This window comes from Lynx canadensis, chromosome D3 (assembly GCF_007474595.2).
Source record: "Lynx canadensis isolate LIC74 chromosome D3, mLynCan4.pri.v2, whole genome shotgun sequence".
NCBI lineage: Eukaryota > Metazoa > Chordata > Mammalia > Carnivora > Felidae > Lynx > Lynx canadensis.
In genome coordinates this window covers 76,911,964-76,932,202 of record NC_044314.2, presented here as the reverse complement: position 1 = coordinate 76,932,202, position 20,239 = coordinate 76,911,964, and the positions used below count along the sequence as shown (strand labels likewise).

Genomic DNA, 20,239 nt, shown 5'->3' with positions numbered 1-20,239 from the left:
GGCTCCAATGAGTAAGCAAGAACCACCAGGACGGCATCAGCACCCGTAGAAAGAGATGACGACCACCCAAAGGAGAATAAACAAAGGTTATTTATTTCCAACTTGCTATTGCAAGGGAGTCAGCCAGCATCCCTCGTAAACTGGCAGAGATTCCAAGACAGGGAAAACTTTATAGTGGAAAAAAAGGGAAGGCTTCAGGTATACGCTGATTGAAGCTGTTGGCATGGGGAAGCAGTAGGCAGCTAATTAGAAGCAGGGCCTCCTCTGTGATTGGTTAGGGAGCCTATCTGGATTTTTCTGGTTGGTTCTAAGTTGGAAGTGAGGTCGAATTAGGGAAGCTGGCAGTGATCAACCAAGTCCTGATGATTTGGGGGTGCTTGCTGCAGAGGTGATAGTTTGGCTTCCTGGCCTAGGGGACTGCAGAGGCTGTGGGTCAGAATTCTATTGTCATGTATGGTCTGGCCATTGTCCATCGTATAGCAAGTGTCCCACATCCCTCCTGGCGGGGCTACGCTCACTATTTACAAAGCTGGTGAAGACATGGGACCTCCCCCAGGCGAGAGCTGGAGGAAGTGGTTGATATGCTGAGTCCCGGATTAGTTGGGCAGAAAAGGAAACTTTCCAGCTCTCTTCTCGGAGAGGATGAGGGTATCACTATCCCGGATACCATAGCTCCACAAAGACACCCAATCCTGCAGGACTTGCCCTTGGAACTCCAGCTGCTGCTGACTTGTGGGCAGCCCCTGCTTGTCTTCAATCTGCTGCTTCAGGCCCAGGATGAAGCTTTTGGGGTCAATGGCGTAGGCGTGGCTCCCACCATTGGGATGATTCACAAAGACCTGGATCTCGGGGGAGATGGTCTCCACCAGACAGATGCGGATGTTGGAGAAGACTCCGTAATAGGCCAAGGAGCACCGGCTATTGAGGGGCTGTCGCTTGCCACCAGGCTCCTGGAAGGACAGACGCTGTAGGCCCACACAGCCCCGGCTCTGCCAGATCTTCTCTTTAAACTTCTTTATGGGTTCATAAGGGTTCACCCTGAGGATCAGATCTGAGTAACCCCACTGTTCCACGGTCACTTGGATGTCTCGTGCCCGCTGGAAGGGAGAGAAGAGGGAGAGGGTTAATTCCACCCTCCTCTGACATGCAAAATTTCCCTTTACCCACCCTCGTGTTTCCAACAGCAGTAAACATTTGGGTTGTGCCAACCACCTTCCAGGCCCTGGGCTGGGCACCTGTCACACTCTTCTGAATGCATTTTATTGTCACAGCAGCCCTACGACCTTGGTTCCTATTATCCCATTGTACAGATGAGGAAATTGTGGTCGAGCATGGTTAAATAACTTACTGACCATCACAAAGGTGGTGAGGAGCACCGTGGGTATTTGACTCAAGGTTGGTCAGATTTCAAAGTCTGTTCTGAACCACCATCAGCGGCCACGCTCGAGGGCCTGGGAGTCCCTGGTGGCTGAAGAACACCACCTGGAAGGTGCTGGGGAGGGTTGGACACCAGCTGATCTTTTCAAGAAGGAACATAAGCCCGGAATCCCCAAGTCTTCTGATTTTACAAGATAAAAGTCTTTGCACAACGGTTTTTAGATTCAGGAAAAACCCAGAGGCATATACTTTTCAGTCTATCTGTGGGCCTCAGTTCGCTGGTGGGCCCCACAAAGACCTGGGTGCAGATTCTGGCTCTGCTGCCCCTTTGCAGTGTGATCTTGGTTAATTAACTGAACCTGCCTGAGCCTCAGTTTCTTCATCCCTTGAGGGTAGGGGTTAAGTCTTATTTCTGCACTACTGTTGTTCCATTGCCCCTCCGCACACCAACCCCAAATGCTGGCACAAGAGAGCTGTTGAATTGACTCGCCTGGGCTCAGCTCATGCAAAGAATGCTCGCGAGCATGACTGATTCTCCAGGGGGTTGTGGGAAAGAGAAAGACAAGGAGAACACGAGTTTGTAAGGAAGGCTGAGGCTCAGAGGGTTGAAAAAATGTCCCCGAGTTCACAGAGCTGGTGGGTGCCCCAGCCAGGCTTCCAACTTCCTGACTCCATCGACACAGAAGTAAGTATATGCTATGCAGTTATCCGCTCCTGAGCTTCAAGCCTTTGACAACCCCAAGAGGAGCCATTACCTTCACGGTCCAGCTGGGGACTGGATTCTCCTTGTCGTCATAGCAACAGTTCTGTTTCAGGCACTGGGAGGCCCTCTGAGCGACGATGTCCCATCTGTACCCTTCTGCCACATTGTGGGTGGGGTCAGCTGGATCCAGGATGACAGGCCTGCAACACAGGGAGAGGGTTCCCAGACTCTCTTCCGTCTGGAGGCCAGCAAGCCAGAAAGAATCCTGCTCAAGCGATCATCTGTTCCAACCACTGAGCACGTGCTGTGTCTGGAGCCCTGGGCGGGCTGTCAGGCCGAGAGGACCCAAGAACATTGGTGGAGAAGAAGCGAGTGGGGATGATTATATTTCCAAGAATTCCTCTTGGGGAGAGTTGCGTGCAAGGTGTTTGGGGGTGTGTGGAGTGTTGAGATGCCCCAAGGGCATGGGTAGCGATAACAGGTACCCGCTTAGGCAGGTGGGCAGAGCTTTTGTTTTGCTGAGGCTCCATACGTAAGTTGAAGGCTAGGGCTGCTGAAGTGCTTTGGATGATAGAAACACCACCACCACCACCAACTACTGATATTTATTGAGGCGCTGGGCCACACCCTGTGTGAATTCACCTATTTTAATCCTTCTAACAATTCTGAAAGGCAGCGACTATTGTGTTGCTGTTGTTGCTGTTGTCCCCATTTCACAGAGGAGGGAACTGAGGCACAGACTTCTTTCTGTGAGTTCTCACAGCCAGCAAATGGGTGTTCTCACCCATGAGCTCTGCCTCAGTAGAGCAGGGGTTAGGCTGCCACCAAATGTCTCTCTTCTGTATAAATGGTGAATGAATTTTTAAAGAATATTGGCTTGAAGGAGGTCTAATCACTTCCTTAAGTGTTGTGGCATGGCCATACGTGTTGGATGCCAAGCCCATGATTAAGACCTGGCCCTTATACTCTAGGAGCTTTGGGCGTAGAAGGGAGCTGTGACTTTATCCATGACAGAATGCAACATCCCTGCATCCCTGAAATAATCCTGCCTGAAAAAGGGGGAGGTGCCAGGCTGTCCTAGAGGGTGAGATCACCTGACCCAAAGTGACCCACCAGGTGACCTGACACATAGGGCCTGTGCCCAATGGGTAGACTAGTTTCCTCTGGGGATTGGGCCAGGGATGATGCAGGTTCTTCATCAAACGGAAGTAAGAGAGGAACAGGGCAGGTGTGGGGAGAGCAGCAGAGGTCATGGGAAGAAAGAGGGCGTGGGGACCACGAGAGAGACAGAGAAAGAGGGTGTCTGCAGGTTTGCCTTGGGTCCCAGTGGCTTTCTAACCTCACATTCCTGGGCATCCTTATAATAAAAATCCCCTTCTCATCAGGAGATTGGGGTTTTCTTCCTTGTAAAGAAATAAAAAGACCCAATACTCATATAAGGGAAACAATAATATGCTTGCAGCTACCTAGAGCTAATGTAAAGACTTGTTTCAGCTGGGTGCCCCCAGAAGTAGGTGCCAAGAGCAGGATCTGAGTGCTAGGGGTTTATTTGGAAGGGTATGTGGGAAAGCACCACATGTGGGGAAGGATATGTGGGCCACTGGCGGTCAGTTCCACTGCAGGGCCTCTGGGAAACAGTGTAGCACACGTGATCCAGACAGAGTCCTCCCATCTGAGACAGGAGGGAGCTGGGGTATTTATCCCCCAGCTTCCACCAGTCATTAGGGGAGGCTGAAAACCCTCAGGCAAAGGGACCCAAGTGCTGACGCTTCAGGTTGAGCCAGCCTTCGCTGAAATGGTTGATGGCCCAGGGCTTGGGGGCGGGCGCTGGTGCTTTTCCTAGAGCTACATGTGCTCCAACGGCGTGAGCTACAATAATTAACATTTCCCCGGCATCTACCATAGACTGCACCCCGTAGGCCCTTCAGACTCTGACCCTTACAACAGCCTGCACAGTGGGTGCCAGTTTCTCCTGTTTTCCAGATGAGGAGCTGAGGCTCACAAAGGTGAGACAAAAAGGCAGGACTGGGATGACACCTGGCTCTCCGTGATTCTTTCCATTTTTCCGTGCTGTCGCTAAAACGCACCAAAATGGGCTTTTGGAAGCCAGAGAGGAAAGCAGGGCGAGGTTCCTTGAGGGACAGGGAAACGCCCCTCAACCCCTCAGGGCCCCTGCGAGTTTGAAAGGTGGCCAACTTTTTTTTTTTTAGTTTGGATACCATTAATTTATTATAAAAGAGAGACATGAAAATTATTTACACGATGGAAGATTTTGCAACTTCACTGGAACAGACAGCTTCACTTCACGCCATTTCAATAATGATTTGTTTCAGTCTACATACTTTCCGTCTCTAAATAAGAGATAATCCATCTCTAAATAAGAGATGCCACCATCTCTAAATAAGAGATAATCCTTGACGAGGCACCTGGGTGGCTCAGTGGGTTGAGCATCCCACTTCGGCTCAGGTCATGATCTCATGGTTGATGAGTTCAAGCCCCACATCCGGCTCTGTGCAGACAGCTCAGAGTCTGGAACCAGCTTCGGATTCTGTGTCTCCCTCCCTCTCTGCCCCTCTCTCGCTCATGCTCTCTCTCTCGCTCTCTCCAAAATAAATGAACATTAAAAAAATTTTTTAGGGGCGCCTGGGTGGCTCAGTTGGTTAAGCATCCGACTTCGCTCAGGTCACGATCTCACAGTTCGTGAGTTCGAGCCCCACGTCGGGCTCTGTGCTGACAGCTTGGAGCCTGGAGCCTGCTTCAGATTCTGTGTCTCCCTCTCTTTGCCCCTCACCCGCTCACACTCTGTCTCTCTCTGTCTCTCAAACATAAATAAACATTAAAAAAAATTTTTTTAATGTTTGTTTTTTTTTTAAAGAAATAATCCTTGTCATCTAGAACTACTTTGGTGCCTCCATATTCTGGAAGAAGAACTTTATCTCCAACTTTCACATTGACTGGTTGAATCTCTCCATCCTTTCCTTTAGATCCCCATCCACCGGCCACCACTGTTGCTTGCAATCCTTCTCCTTGAGATTTTTCTGGAAGCACAATGCTTCCGTGGATTACAATTTCGGCGGGACCCCTTTCAACTAAAACTCGGTGCAAGAGGGGAAGAAACTTTCTAAACGCCTGTTCTGCCATCACTCCGGCCGCCCCAGTTGGTACTCCGAAAGACGGCCACCTGGAGGTGTGCCCTGAGTCACTGTGAGATTCCGGTTCAGTTTTACTACTTGATAAAGCCCAGCCAATCAGTGCGACACCACTTTTGCCTCCCTTCTCTCTCCAGTCTCCGTGGGATGTGGCGAGCAAGCAGGGGCCCAGTACCTGTCTCCTTTGAACTGTTTTCTGACAAAGCCCTTGATGAGTGGGTTCTGGAATGTGTAGTACTTGGTCCAGTAGATGCAGAGGAACTCATACTCCTGGAGCAGCTCCATCACAGTGGCAAAGCCCTCGTCCAGCCTGAAGCTCTCGTCCTCCTGGGCACCTACTTCCCAGGCGTAGATAGTCAGCAGCTCAAGGGCATAGACAGGGGGCAGTGCCGCCCTTGGGCACTTGGCTTTCACGTACTGTAGAAAGAGACCCGGGAGAGAGAGACCCCAAGGTTGTGTGTCAGGATCCGCTCTGGACGGACCACAAACTGGAAAACCCAACTTCCTGTGTCAGCTCTGCGACCTACCGGCTGTGTGATCCTGGCCAGTCACTTTCCCTTTCGGGCCCTACATGATTTTCCCGGTTTTAGACTTAAGGGGCTCGCTCAGTTGGCCCAGTGGGTTTCAGAGTATGCTTTTTTTTTTTAAGGTTTCATTTAAAGAATTTTTAAAATATTTATTTTCAAAGACAGAGACAGAGAGAGCAGGGGGAGGGGCAGAGAGAGAGAGAGAAAGAGAAAGACACACACACACACACACACACACACACACACACACACAGAATCCCAAGCAGGCTTTGTGCTGTCAGCCCTGAGCCTGATGTGGGGCTCGCGAACCCTGAGATCATGACCTGAGACTAAATCAAGTCACTTTAACGAACTGAGCCACCCAGGCACCCCTTAGAAGATTTTATTTTTAAGCAATCTCTACACCCTACACGTGGGGCTTGAACCCACAACCCCGAGATCAAGAGTTGCATCCCTCAAACTAGGCTTGACATAACCCCTGGTGTGGACTTACAGAGAGATGTCCCACGGAGTGAGGGGTGGGGACTCTGCTACTAGATCCCAGCCTAAGCAGCTCAATTTCTATCTCTCTTAGTGTACTGGGCTTCTGAAAGTTTTCCTTCAAAGAAAAGTCTTCTTTGCTGATAGAAAAAAAAAGGGAGGGGTGGGAGGTATCTATAGAATTTGTCAATAGCTGAGATTCTGTGGGGAACGCAGAATGCTCTAGCAGGAATCTCTTTCTTCTCCATTGTATAGCGGCGATGCTGGTTGGAGGATGGGATTAGCATCCCCCTCAACTCCAGGGTGGGTCCTGACTGGACAGGGTCATCAGCATAAACCTATTCCCCTTGCTGAGTGATTGGTTCAAGAGAAGCTTGTGATGTGAGCTGGCAATGTGAGTGAAGCCCAGGGGGGCTGAAAGGACAGAAATCTTCTCCCATGTGTGGATATGAGGGCAGAAATAGCTGTGGCCATTTTGCCATCCTGAGGTTAAACCAGCCTGAAATCTGAGTTGGGAGAGAGAGAGAGAGAGAGAGAGAGAGAGAGAGAGAGAGAACTTGAGGCAATTCTAGAGAAAACAGACCTGTAGAACCCCCCACCCCAACAGTGCCTGAAACCCCATCCCCACTGTTACAGGTTTTCACCCATGAGCTGATAATTCTCCTTGGTGTTTAAGTCAGTCTGAGTTGGTTTTTCTCTTACTTGCAAAAGAAAGCATCTTAACTTAAGCATCTTAAAGAAAAGCATCTTTTCTTAAAAAGAAAGCATACCAGTCACTTCTTGTCTAAACAATTTTTCTAGTATTCAGTTAGAAAATGAAAATTTCTGTCAAACATCCAGCTATTTGGTTCGTGGATGTGAAATTGACATCTTGCCCTGTGGCCACTAACACCCCATAGTCAAAGGGGGAAAAAAACCCTACTTCGACCTTGAAACAAACAAAAACAGGTCATCTAAAGGACAACAACTTTATTCTCAACTTTTAGAAGCATTTTTTCATTGAATTAAAATTTATTTACAAATTAATGAATTTGTTTTCATAACATTTTTTGAATTCACACTTAAAACTCAAGACTAATGTAATTTTGTTAAGAATTCAAACTCGTAGCAATACAATTTATTTTCTCCAGTATTAGGGAGATTTTACTAGTGGGATTCTTTTTTTAAAAGCTTGTTTATTTATTTATTTATTTATTTTGAGACAGAGAGAGCTGGGGAGGGGCAGAGAAAGAGGGAGAGGGAGAATCCCAAGCAGGCTCCACATTGACAGAGCAGAGCTGGACGTGGGGCTCAAGCCCACGGACCGAGAGATCATGGCCTGAGCTGGAGTCTGATGCTTAATCACCTGATCCATCCAGGTCCCCCTGCTAGTGGGATTCTTAAAATTTAGATGATAAATATAATGCAGAATGCCTGTAATCGTAAGATGTAAGCCTTAGGGAACACGAGCCCCTTCATTCTCTTAGGAGCTTCAACAGACTATTTAATGGTACAAAGAAAAACAACAAAACAAAACAAAACAACCCAGAAGAAAACATCTGTGTTCCCTTCCAGGGCTGATCTTCAGAGATACTTTGCTTTCTCCGTGTTCAGAATGTTTCTGACTCTTGCAATGGAGCCGTCTGAGATATGTCATGACCTTTCTAGATATGATAAATGTGAGAAAATTGCCATTTTTCCATGACCAGACAAACTCTAAACCTAGTCTTGATAATTGTTGTTTCTTTAAACACCTATTATATTTTCCACTGGCTTAAGCCTTTTCTTCTGCAGTCTGATTCCCTGGCAAACTAGCCTACAAGTTCTTATTTAATAAGTGACTTTTGTCTGTTAGTTTCTTTTTGCAGCAGGAGGTCTGTCTCACTGAGATTGCCCAGGAGGATTGATTTCCCAAACGACCTGAACTGTGTTGCCTGAGAAATGTACCCCATGGGCTTTGACATTTGGACACTCCCCTTTTCCCGCTCCCAGGGTGGACCTTGTGTGGCAACAGCTTTACCCTTGCTGATGTTTCTTTCCACCTTCCCCAATCCGACTGTACGTCTGATCCTAATTAAGTCTGATTCTTGGCCAAATCCGATTCTGGTTCGTGTTCTTACTTATTTGTACAGGGCCATTTATGTCCCTTTTGGTGACAATGACCTGTGCATCTAGTTTTATGGTTTGACCATTTGGTCTCTATGGGGAGACAGATGATAGGACTTTATTCTCTGCTGGGTGGCAGTTGATGGGACTTTGCTTGTATTTTGCGTCTTTCTCTGTTTCTCTTTTGGTCTGTTTTTTTTTCTTGAGGATTCTGGGATCTCCCAGGAGGCTCACTGTTGTTGTCTTATGGGTTTTTAAATTACTCAAAAAGTTGTCTGCATGTGTGAATATGTGTGCATGTGTGTGCACATGTATACGTGACTCGTGGAAAACAGCCCTATGAGATGAGGAGCTGACTGATGGCTGGATTTCACCCTGTGTTTATTTTTGACCATAATTAAAGTAGTAAGACCAAAGGTGGTAGTTCTTTTTGTTTTTGTATATAAAAGAAGAAAACATTTTACAAAAGAATGATCTGATTACAATATAATCTATTGGTAGGTAGATTTCTTTCTTCCCACTCAGAGATTGGAAATTTATGGAGCATAATTGGGAATAAATTCATATTCCCAAAAGGGGACTGAGGCAGAAGTTCACCAGATTCTTTTATTCCAGAAGCGATGACTTCATAAAAGCAGATTGCTTAACCAAAGATCAACAAAATGAGAATTAATTACCCAGATTAATGTTCTATTTTTTTTTAAATTTTTTTTTCAACGCTTTTTATTTATTTTTGGGACAGAGAGAGACAGAGCATGAACGGGGGGGGCAGAGAGAGAGGGAGACACAGAATCGGAAACAGGCTCCAGGCTCCGAGCCATCAGCCCAGAGCCTGACGCGGGGCTCGAACTCACGGACCGCGAGATCGTGACCTGGCTGAAGTCGGGCGCTTAACCGACTGCGCCACCCAGGCGCCCCATTAATGTTCTATTTTTGATGGATATGTGACAAAAGAAAAAAAAGACCCATTCTTTCTTCTTAATCTAATTTCTATCCTCAATCTATGGCTATACTTGGGCAAGCTAAGTTTAAACGTTCTTTAAATGACATATTATTCCAACACCTCAGGATAAAAAATGCCTATAAAAATTTCTACCATCGATTATAATCTAACAAATCCTCAGAAAAACAAAGATAATGATGCTGTAAAAGCATAGCATATATAAATTGGCCCTGTTTACAAAACTATTCAGAATGATGGTTAAACATTTACAGAGTGATTTTATTAACTTCTTTTTCATGAATACGTACCATTTACATAAGTTCAATACAAATTTATCCTTCTTCCTACGAGGATAGGTTTAGATAAGGCAATGTGTCAATTAACCGATAACCAATAATCAAGTTTATAAATAAAATTGTTTTCATGCAAGAAATCTCATTTCATTAGGTGTGAAAATTCCACTATTAAGAATCAAAGACAGGGGTGCCTGGGTGGCTCAGGTAGTTGAGCGCCCAACTCTTGGTTTTGGCTCAGGTCATGATCCCAGGGTCATGGGATCGAGCCCCACATCAGGCTCTGTGCTGGGCATGGAGCCTGCTTAAGATTCTCTCTCTCTCTCTCTCTCTCTCTCTCTCTCTCTCAGTCCCCTCCCCAGCTCTCTCTTTCTCACACAAATAAATAAAATAAAATTAAATTAAAATTAAGAAAAAGAATCAAGGACAGGGGCACCTGGGTGGCTTGGTCAGTTAAGTGTTTGACTCTTGATTTTCAGCTCAGGTCATGATCTCATGGTGGTGAGATCCAGCCCACGTTGGGCTCTGTGCTGGGCATGCAGCCTGCTTAAGATGCTCTCTCTCTCCCCTCTCTCTCTCTCTGCCCCCTCTCCCTCAAAAGAATCAAGGACAAAATAAAACAGACCAGAAAGACAGATAATGTATGATTCCATTTAAATGAGGGACCCAGAGAATAGGCCAATTCACAGAGACAGAAAGTCGAATGGTGGTTGCCAATGCCTGGGGAGGAGGAGGATGGGGAGTTACTGTTTACTGGGTGCAGAGTTTCTGCCTGTGAGGATGAAAATGATCTGGGAACAGACAGTGGTGAGGTTTACACAGCATTGTCAATGTAATTAATGTTGCTGAACTGTATACTTAAAATGGCAAAAAAACAAAAAAAAACCCCAAATGAACAAAAAACCTTGTGTGAAAAGCACAACTAAAACACTGGGAAAAGTCCCATCTTGTTCCCAGAACTGTACTGAATTAAATACTTCCAAATATAAGAAACAAACATCATTTTGTCCGTAAAAGAAAAACAAAAAAAACAACAAAAAAAAGCAAGAATAACCCCCTCCTCTTCACACATGGAAATGATGCTTATAAAATCCCTTCCAGAAACTGATCTGATACTGTTGTAAGGCTGATAGAAGCCCAGCATTGTATAGATGGCAAAAATGACACTTTGGGGACAGGCTACGAGCATGAACACACTTAGACGTCTCTAAGATCGGTGATAACCTTACAGTCAATTTGAAAGATGAAACCCCCGAGGAGCTAAGTTGCATGCTCCCTGGTCTCCCACCCCCTAGTTGATGGACTGAAAAGAAGAATGAAATACTTCTGAGCCATGAAAGCACATGACAACTCCTGGGACTTTACAAAGCCTCCAAACAAACAGACAAACAAACAAACAAACTTCAATCTTTTAACCACAGTGAGACTCTAGTTGTGTTTACCAAATAGCATGAGCTCTTTATGTCCTTCTATATTGACCAACACATCTTGCAACACTCAGCTAAACAAAACTAGTTGAACCAAAGATATCAAATCAGTAACACTGAACCAAAAAACTGTTTTAAGAAACCACACGTGATCAAATCCCTGTTTTAAGGGAGAAGGCTTGAACAAAAACAGAAGGGAGGATTATAGAAGTAAAGCTGATATGTTGTCCCGTGGATATTACAAAAAAAAAAATGTGATATCTTATGCAGGAAGAAAACATTCAGCGCTCAAGCAAACAGACAAAGCAAGCAAATGAATCATTCTTTTGGGTTCAAATTCTTCAAGTCCACAAAACCTTGCATCATTTCCTGTAAGTAATTGACTCACCAACAAAACCAATTTTATTCTTGGCTTTGGCGATGCTGGTGTGTGAAGATACATCACAACCTTGGTTGATGTGATAATCATGTAAGAAAATGGCTATTTTTCCACCAAGTAACTGCAAACTTACTAACCTTGGAAAGTTTTTAAGTTCTTAATGTTTATTTATTTTTGAGAGAGACAGACACACACACACACACACACACACACACACACACAGTGTGAGCGGGCGAGAGACAGAGAGAGAGAGGGAGATACAGAATCTGAAACAGGCTTCAGGCTCTGAGCTGTCAGTACAGAGCCTGACCCGGGCCTCGAACCTACGAACTGTGAGATCATGTCCTGAGCCAAACTCAGATGCTCAACCAACTGAGCCACCCAGGAGCCCCTTGATTTTTAAAAAAATACTTTTTTCTTAAAAAAAAACTTCCTTTTTAAAAATGAACAAATCTTTCTAAAATATGACTTTCTGACCATTTATTTATTAAAATTTTTTTCCTTACCATTTTTTTTAAATAAGAAAGCAGCTCAGGGCGCCTGGGTGGCGCAGTCGGTTAAGCGCCCGACTTCAGCCAGGTCACAATCTCACGGTCCGTGAGTTCGAGCCCCGCGTCAGGCTCTGGGCTGATGGCTCAGAGCCTGGAGCCTGTTTCCGATTCTGTGTCTCCCTCTCTCTCTGCCCCTCCCCCGTTCATGCTCTGTCTCTCTCTGTCCCAAAATAAATAAACATTGAAAAAAAAATCTTTAAATAAGAAAGCAGCTCCCCCCCCCACCCTGCCCTTTTTCATTTTTGAGTTTGTTTCTGAATTTTCCTTTTGTGATTTTAGAAGACTTGTTCATTTGGATATTTTGGAATATCCTTGGTGCCTTGCAAACTATCACGTGTGAAATCTAAAAAGTAGCTATTAGTGGATATATTTAGTCAATAGTGGTTGTGATAGGAACCCGACCATTTGTGGGGGGAAATTGGTGTGGGCGCAATTAAACAAAACTTTCCTCTGGTTAGTCCTTAACCAGCTGAGATTAACTAATGTCCACAGAACTCAGTGAAGTTGACATTAGCCAACATAGACCGTAACTGGGGTTTTACAAACATTTGTTTACTGAAATACTGTGTGTTCCTTATTTTCCTCCTTCCTTCTCTGTTCCTCTTTCTCCTCCTCCTCCTTTCCCACCTTTCTCCACTGTTTCACTTTACTTTTACAGTTTAAAAGATTAGCAGTTTCTTCCCCCTCCCCCAGTTTCCTGGAATGACAAATCAGCCCCGCCCTCCCCCCTTTCCCCACCCCCCCCCCCCCCCGCTTCTGCCAGCGACCCCTTCTTTCCCCATCCTGGCAGCCTCCTCACCTGCAGGTACCAGTGTTTTACCAGCCGCAGGAGGCTTTTCAGCTTGGTTGGCCGATGTTTCACAAAGTTCCTCTGCAGCTCGCTGAAGGATGGGGAGAAGTTTCCAGGGTAACCGTGGGCCTCAATCAGACTCACATAGACCTCAGGAGGTGGCTGAGAGTTGGAAACAGAAGGCCCTGAGTGGGAGGAGGCAGAGGTAGAGAGTGGGGATTTAGGAAGCCTCAGGTTGATAAGAGGTCTATGGAGCTAGCCTGCTCATGCATTGGAGTGTCTCTCCAGGGAAACCTGAGACCTCACAGTCTAAGGGAATCAAGGTTTGCCTTGCTTGATTGTACTTCTGGAGAACCAAAAGTGGGCTTTCCACTCCTCGGGTCTCAGAAGACTGTGGTCTTCTCTCCACATCCCAATACCCCAGGTTTCCTTAATGTCCGCTTTGGATTTCTTTCTCGGGGATTTATTCCAAACTCCTGACCCCAGAAGCAGAGAACCAGTTCCAGATAAGAAAGCTGGGCTCCTCAAGCAGTGTGCTGCTGAACTCTGTGCTTTCGTGGCATGCATCACTAATGCATCTGGGCACTCTCTTTCTTGCTCACGTAGGATCCCACTTCTGACACCTTCTCTACAAAGCAACTCCTGGCAACCACTCTAGTTAACAGGAGCTGGCACAAGAGGAAACATGATCATCTGAGGTTGTAGCTGATACTGTTTACTTCAAACATCGAGGACTCTTTGCCTGAGGACAAACCAGAAGTGCTGGGGAGTTAATGGTCCTGGGAAGCAGCCGTCAGCCAAGGGTGACTGCGAAGTTGGGGAATAAACTCCAACATCCCACTTGGGATTCAGTTGAGGGGTACTGTACACGGTGACTTAGAGTTCTCCAGGAGCACAAAGCCCTGTGGTTCATAATGGTGACCTTACGATGCTTCTTTCCTCCCCTGTCCCTCTCCCGTACTTCTCTATCAGCATCTCCTGGGACTGCTTGTCCTCAAACCCTTGTCTCAGGGTCTGCTTCTGGAAAAGCACAAACATTACACCTGTGATAAATGCTACAGAAGCACCCCAGATTATGCTTCTAACACATTCCCCTCTGTGGGTCTCGTCTCCTCTTGCAATCATATATTTATCCACATGATTATTTGGTAAACGTTTCCCGAGTTGGGTGACACAGTGGCCCAAGTTGGGCCAGTCCTGGGCCCTGTGGTCGCTGAGCCCCCAGCTCAGAACATGGGTTGAATGGATGAATGCAGGTGTCTGCATGTGGTCATGAATGGGAGGTGAGGGAATCCGGGTCTCCCGGGGAGGGCAAGTGTGTGAATCAGATCGGCTTCCCCTCCCCTTACCCAGGGCCCTGTAAGCAGGCACGACGGTGACAGTGACGAGCTCTGCGGTCTTCCTGGTCTGGATGGTAAAGACGAGGGCGTCGGGGACTCCTTGGACTATTTCCACGTTCTCGAGCCCAAGGGCCAGTAGGTCCCGGCAACACCACAGCTTTTTCCACATCAGACTCAGAACGGCTTGGTGGTACCTGGCCTCCTCCCGGAAGCTGTGGAAACAGCTCAGGAACACCACCAGTTCCACCTCTGAGGTTCTCCTGAGCACCGTGCCGTTCCCAAAGGAGCCTACCTGCGGAACACAGAGCCCCGTCACCCTGAGCCACTGCCCCTGCCAGGCAGTCCCTGAGGCTCTTTATAGGAATTATCCCACGTAATGTCCACCGCAGCCCAGAGGTACGGGTGGGGGTACCGCCATCCCCCTCTTCCAGGTGAGAAAACTAGACTTTCAAGAGACTAAGTCACTCACCCAGGGTCACACAGTGCACAGAAGGGTCTGGGTCTGAACCCAGGCAGCCGGACCCCAGAGCCTACACTTCTTATTAATGACAACGCATTGCTTCTGAGACGGGGTATTCTCAACCTGTGGAGTGACGCCTCCTCCAAGAAACCTAGTGGCGCCTTCTGTACAGCGCATTCTGAGCCTTCTGGGTGTCTGAGTAATTTCATGACAGTAAAAAGAGGGGCACAGGATTGCCTGGTGGATAAGAACCGTAGGGCAGCCTGCGGGATGGGGCAGCCTGACTTTGACCCCGATTCTTGCCCTTGTTTCTCAGCTGTGTGATCATCGTGAACCCTCATTTCTCATCTGTGAAATGAGAAGAGTAATGGCACTTGAGTCACTGGGAGGAGACTCAGTGTATCACTGGGATGATACATAAGGCATGGCAAGGGCTTACCACGTGCCCGGAATGCAGGAGGTCAGCAATATATTTCTCATGCTCTTCTTTGTCTAGTGGACTGAGATCATCCCTCCTCTGCCTGGGATTCTGTTTCCCCATCTGGATGGAAGGGGCCTGAGCTGGACAAGTTGGAAGTGATCTATTCGATGTTCTGAGAGGCTAGACCTGCTCTCCCGCCCCTCCTGCCTCTGTTATACAAAGCCCCACAACTCTCCAGCCTCAGGTTGGGCGGTAGATTTGCTAGTGATGCCCCAGACCTCAAGTTGGCTACCACTTCTGGGGGGTAGAGTCACCAAGGGTTGATTATAATCCAGCTGTCACGGGGTGAACACTCACTACATCACTGAAGGCCCTTTACACATACAGTATCTTTTAATCCTAACACCCGCTGATTGAGGTGGGTACAGGTATGATTGTCCCCAGTGCACAGATAAGAAAACTGAGGCAGTGAGGATTAATCAACTTGCCTTGGACTCAGAGCCAGGAGTCATAGTCAGTCAGATAAAGGGGCAGAAGACAAGGGTGGTTCTTCTCCCTTTCTGTCCTGTGACCCAAGTCTCTGAGGCAGGCCCTGGTTCTGAGGAGAAGACTGCCATCTTTTCTTCCCCCGCCCTTTTGCATTCTCTTCCTTCACTGCGACCCAGCATTTCTGCCCCATTTGGCAGGGCTGGGGATGGAACCCTGTGTGTGAATGAAGGGCTCATCCCCCTGAAAGCTATAGGCTTCCTGCCGTTTTCAGTGGTAAGACCCAGGCAGAGAAGAAAGAATATTCTAGAATAATCTTCATGACTTGCTTCAGCCCAAATCTGTTTAAACCCAACTCGTTCAAGGACAAGCCCAGTAAATCAGGTTTTTGGGGGTGGGTGAGGGGGGGAGAGGGTTTAGGGTCTGAATAAAGCAATATTTCTCATTGACCATTGCTTTTGAACTATCTCTTTTATTTTGTGGTTTCAGGGAGAAGGCAAGGGCTACAGTCTTCGGGCAGAGTTTGAGGGCTGGGTAAATACCACTTCCTGCCATCAAAACTCATCCTCTTTGTAGCATCCTATAGTCTCCGGACCTGCCCCATTTCATCTACTCCATTCTCTGGATTGTTAGGGGTGGGGTAGGCTGGGAGGCTCTGCCTGACTCAGAGCAAGAATTTATAACAACGCTTTTGTTTTTGAGCATGTACCAGGTGCTAATTTTTTTTTAAGGTTTGTTTATTTTTGAGAGACAGGGCATGAGTGGGGGAGGGGCAGAGAGAGGGGGAGACACAGAATCCGAAGCAGGCTCCAGGCTCTGAGCTGTCAGCACGGAACCCAACACAGGGCTCGAACCCATGAACCGTAAGATCATGACCTGAGCTGAAGTCGGATGCTTAACCGACTGAGCCACCCAGGCGCCCCCAGGTGCTAATCTTTTAGCTTTTAGCTTTTGCTGGACAAGGAGGAAATGGTGATGAGGAGGCAGAAGCTTGAGGGAGAAGAGGAGTTAAGATCACGCAGCTGGTAAAGAAAACATGCCAAGAGTCAAACCCAGGTCTGTGGAAATCATACGGCCCCAGGCTCTAGGCGCTAGGGGTGGGTGTAAGGAAGGGCTAGGGACCTGAGATTTCTAAATCCTTCCCTGAGGTGGCTGCCCCTGGAGACAGAACTAGAGCACTGGGCTGGAAGTCAGGTGCCCTAATTCTAGTCTTGCTTTTGCCACTAGCTCTCTGTGTGAATTGGGACATCTATCACCCTCCTGTGCTTCAGTTTCCTTCATTTTTAACAAAGGTGTGGCTGAGACTGTCTGATTCTCCAGGGCCGTTCTCGCTTTGACCTTCTTGAATTTTGACTCTAGCCAGGTCAAGAGGCAGCTGAAGGAAGGGCTTGGGGGGACATCTCAGTGAGGGCAGCCTGGAGCCCGGCTGTGGAACCAGATAGATCCTGGTTCAAATCCCGGCCCCACCACTAGCTGTGTGACCTTGGGTAAGTCACCTCGCCTCTCTGAGCTTCCGTTAAAGAAAACTTCTTTTTTTTTTTAAGGTTATTTTCTTTCTTTTGAAGGCTTCATTTAATTTTTTTTTAAATTTACATCCAAATTAGTTAGCATATAGTGCAACAATGATTTCAGGAGTAGATTCCTTAGTGCCCTTTACCCATTTAGCCCATTCCCCCCCTCCCACAACCCCCCCCCCGTAACCCTCAGTCTTCTCCATATTTATGAGTCTTTTCTGTTTTGTCCCCCTCACTGGTTTTACATTACTTTTGTTTCCCTTCCCTTATGTTCATCTAAGAAAACTTTTTTCATCTAAAACTTAAAACGTAGAAGAATAGAAAGAGAACACAACGAGCACTCATAGATCCAGCCAGTGAGATTCAACAGGTTTACACTTCTCGCCACATTTGCATCATCAAAACACTTTAAAGCAGATTACAGATACTTTTTCCCTGAATACTTTAGGGAGCACATTTCCTCCATGACCGCCAAACTGTTACACCTGATAAAGTCAACAATGGCTGCCTTAGATTACCTAATATCCAGGCTGTATTAAAATGTCCTTAATTGTCCCCACACTGTTATTTTCCAGATGGTCTGCTTCACACCTGGATCCAATCAGAGACCTCGCATTGCATTTGGTCACTAGGAACCTTAAGCCTCCATTGTGCTCATCTGTAAAATGGGCAAAGGACAGTGCGTACCTCACAGGGTGCATGGATTAGAGACAGGGTATGTTAAGGGTTTGGGCTAGTGAACTACAATCACTAGTTTCCTTATCAGGCTTGTTCGGCTCAAGGCGGACAGTACGTACGTACGTACTACAGGGTGCACGCGGCTAGCTGGGGTGTCCTGACGTGTCAGCAGCGCGGGCTGAGGATAACGAGGCAAGACGTCCCCAAGCATCCTCTGACGCGAGGACCCCCATGCTGCCTTTGCCGGGCCCTGGCCTGTGGATGGGAGGGACCAGTCTCACCTTGACCACCTTCAGCACCCGCGCTTCCTGGTCCAGCCCATGCTCCCCCTCAAAGTGCTCTTCCCTTAGGAATTTTTGCACCGTCCGCACGGCCTCCAGGACCTCTTCTTTCCAGTCCCGGCTGGGCTGCAGCCACTGAGTCACGAAGGAGTCCAGCCGGGAGGCAGGGGTGTCATAGAGCTCTGGGGTCAGCGCCATCTCTGAATGAGGAGAGTACCACTGGGGCACAGATTTATAGCCACGCACCTACCCAGCTCCCTGCACACGCCCACTTCTTTAAGGGGGCTCCCCCTCGGCTGACTGCCAGCGTCCTGTGGGGTAAAGGGACCAGAGAGGAGACGGAACCAGGGGTGTCTGGGCTGACCTGGGTTCCTCTTCTTGGAGACCCCTGGCCGCGGCGAGGACACTGAGGGACAGCGAGCCAAGCTGGGAGATCTGGGGCCACCTTAAAATGCTTGGCTTCCAGTCCACCGTTTTGCTGTTGGTTTCGATTCTCAGCTTTTAGAGTTTCTAGAGTTTCCCTTTCATGACGTTTGGAAACTGAAATTGGCTTGGGTTTGGCCCCAGAGGAGGCAACTCTCCCAGTAGGTCAGAGTGGGATGGCATCCATCGGGCCGGCCACCCCCTCTTGTCACACAAAAATGAGGCTCAGAAAGACAAGGGACTTGCTCACGGTCGGTTGGTGGTCGGTCAGGGTGAGCCAGGGGAACCCCAGAGTCCGGCAGAAGTCATAGACTGCCCGCCACACTCTTAACTTCTGTGACCCTCGCATAATTCATCTGTAAAAAATAATGCTAACCCACCCCCTAGGAGGCTGTGCAGATGAAGCACGGAGCATTGAGCACAGAAAGCACCCGGTAAATGCAAATATTATGATTCAGTCACTGAACACCTATTGAATGCCTGCTAGGTGCCAGATGCTGCGTTAAAAAGACAATGAGATGTAGTTCCTGTCCCAGGGGCTCCCAGAGCAGTAGGGGAGCCGGACAAGAGACTCTGAGAGTCCAGTGTGAGCCTTAAAAGACCGGGGACGCGGCCAGAAGGGAGAGGGCGTTCCAAGAACAAAGTAAAAGTCCGAACGATCCCGGTGTGTGCCAGGGACTCAGCTGTCAACTATGTGTTGGCACAGAAGTAAGGGGGGGGGGGAGAGGAGAGGGATGGGCCTGGACAGTTGGGCAGGAGTCGAATCTTGGCCATTCATTCGTTATTCAACAAATATTGATTAGCTACTACGTGCCAGGCAGGTGCTGGGGGATACAGCAGTGAAGAGACAAAAATCCCTGCCTGCAGAGGGCTTGCATTCTGATGGTGGGGACAGAGAATAAACAGGATAACTATGTCAAGTTTTATAGTAAATAAGATGGCTAGAAATGCTAAGGAGAAAACAGAGCAAAGCAAGAGGTTATAAGGTACCCGGTGTTGGTGCGTGTATGACTGTTTAGACGTTCGGCCTTAAATGACGTGGTTGGAAAGGCCTGAAAAGGAGATATTGAGCAAAGACATGAAGGAGGCGAAGAGTGAGCCACATATATGCTAGAGGGAAGAGGCTCATTCGTGGCAGAAAGGAGCAGCAGGGTGCAAAAGGTCCTGTGGTATCAATGCGCCTGGTGGGTTTGAGGAAAAACAGCGGACTGGAAGGGAATGACCAAAGGGGGAGAGCGGGAGGGGATGATGTTTAAGTGGCAAAGGGTGGGGAGTAATGCTATGGGATCTTCAAGACCACTGGGCCTGACTTTTACTCCTGAATGAAATGGGGAGCCACTGGAGAGTTTCAAGCAGATGAGTGACATGGTCTGACTTTTTTTTTTTTTAAAGTTTATTATTTATTCTGAGAGAGGCAGAGAAGCGCGAATGGGGTTGGGACACAGAGAGAGGGAGAGAGAGAGAATCCAAGCAGGGCTCCATGCTGTGGTCACAGAGTCCGATGCGGGGCTCCAACTCCCGAAACCTCGAGATTCTGACCTGAGCTGAAGTCGGATGCTTAACTGTCCTGAGCTGCCCAGGCGCCCCTCTCCTGTGTTATTTAAATGTGAATCCTAGACATGACATCACTTCCCTGCGTATATTTGAATATAAACAAGTCTGCTAATGGATAGCATATTGATGTGAGACAAAGACTGGACTCAAGGACCACTTGGAAGCTTGGGGTTTAACAACTGGAAGGATGGAATTGTCCTTAACTGAGTCGGGAAAGACTGGGAAGGGCGTGTTGTGGATTCTCACCTGTAAAATGGGAGAGAAGATGTTAATCCTACTCCTCCATCTAACTTCCCGGGTTGGGGTGGGGGATAGGGATTCAATGACATCATGGTGGTAGAGACTCTTGGTGTCAATGCCATGTCGACGCATGGAACT

The 20,239-nt window shown here is 47.7% G+C and overlaps 1 protein-coding gene across 1 annotated transcript; it reads right to left on the bottom strand.

Annotated features, from left to right (window-relative positions):
• Window positions 1-71: 71 nt before the first annotated feature.
• OASL (2'-5'-oligoadenylate synthetase like) lies at window positions 72-18,084 on the bottom strand. The gene is made up of 6 exons (XM_030336794.2): window positions 17,885-18,084; window positions 14,054-14,336; window positions 12,714-12,889; window positions 5,405-5,646; window positions 2,133-2,280; window positions 72-1,097 (listed from the first exon to the last, which is right to left on the bottom strand). Exons 1-6 carry the CDS (start codon window positions 18,080-18,082, stop codon window positions 597-599), a joined length of 1,548 nt encoding a protein of 515 aa, XP_030192654.1. The 5' UTR covers window positions 18,083-18,084; the 3' UTR covers window positions 72-596.
• Window positions 18,085-20,239: the final 2,155 nt, after the last annotated feature.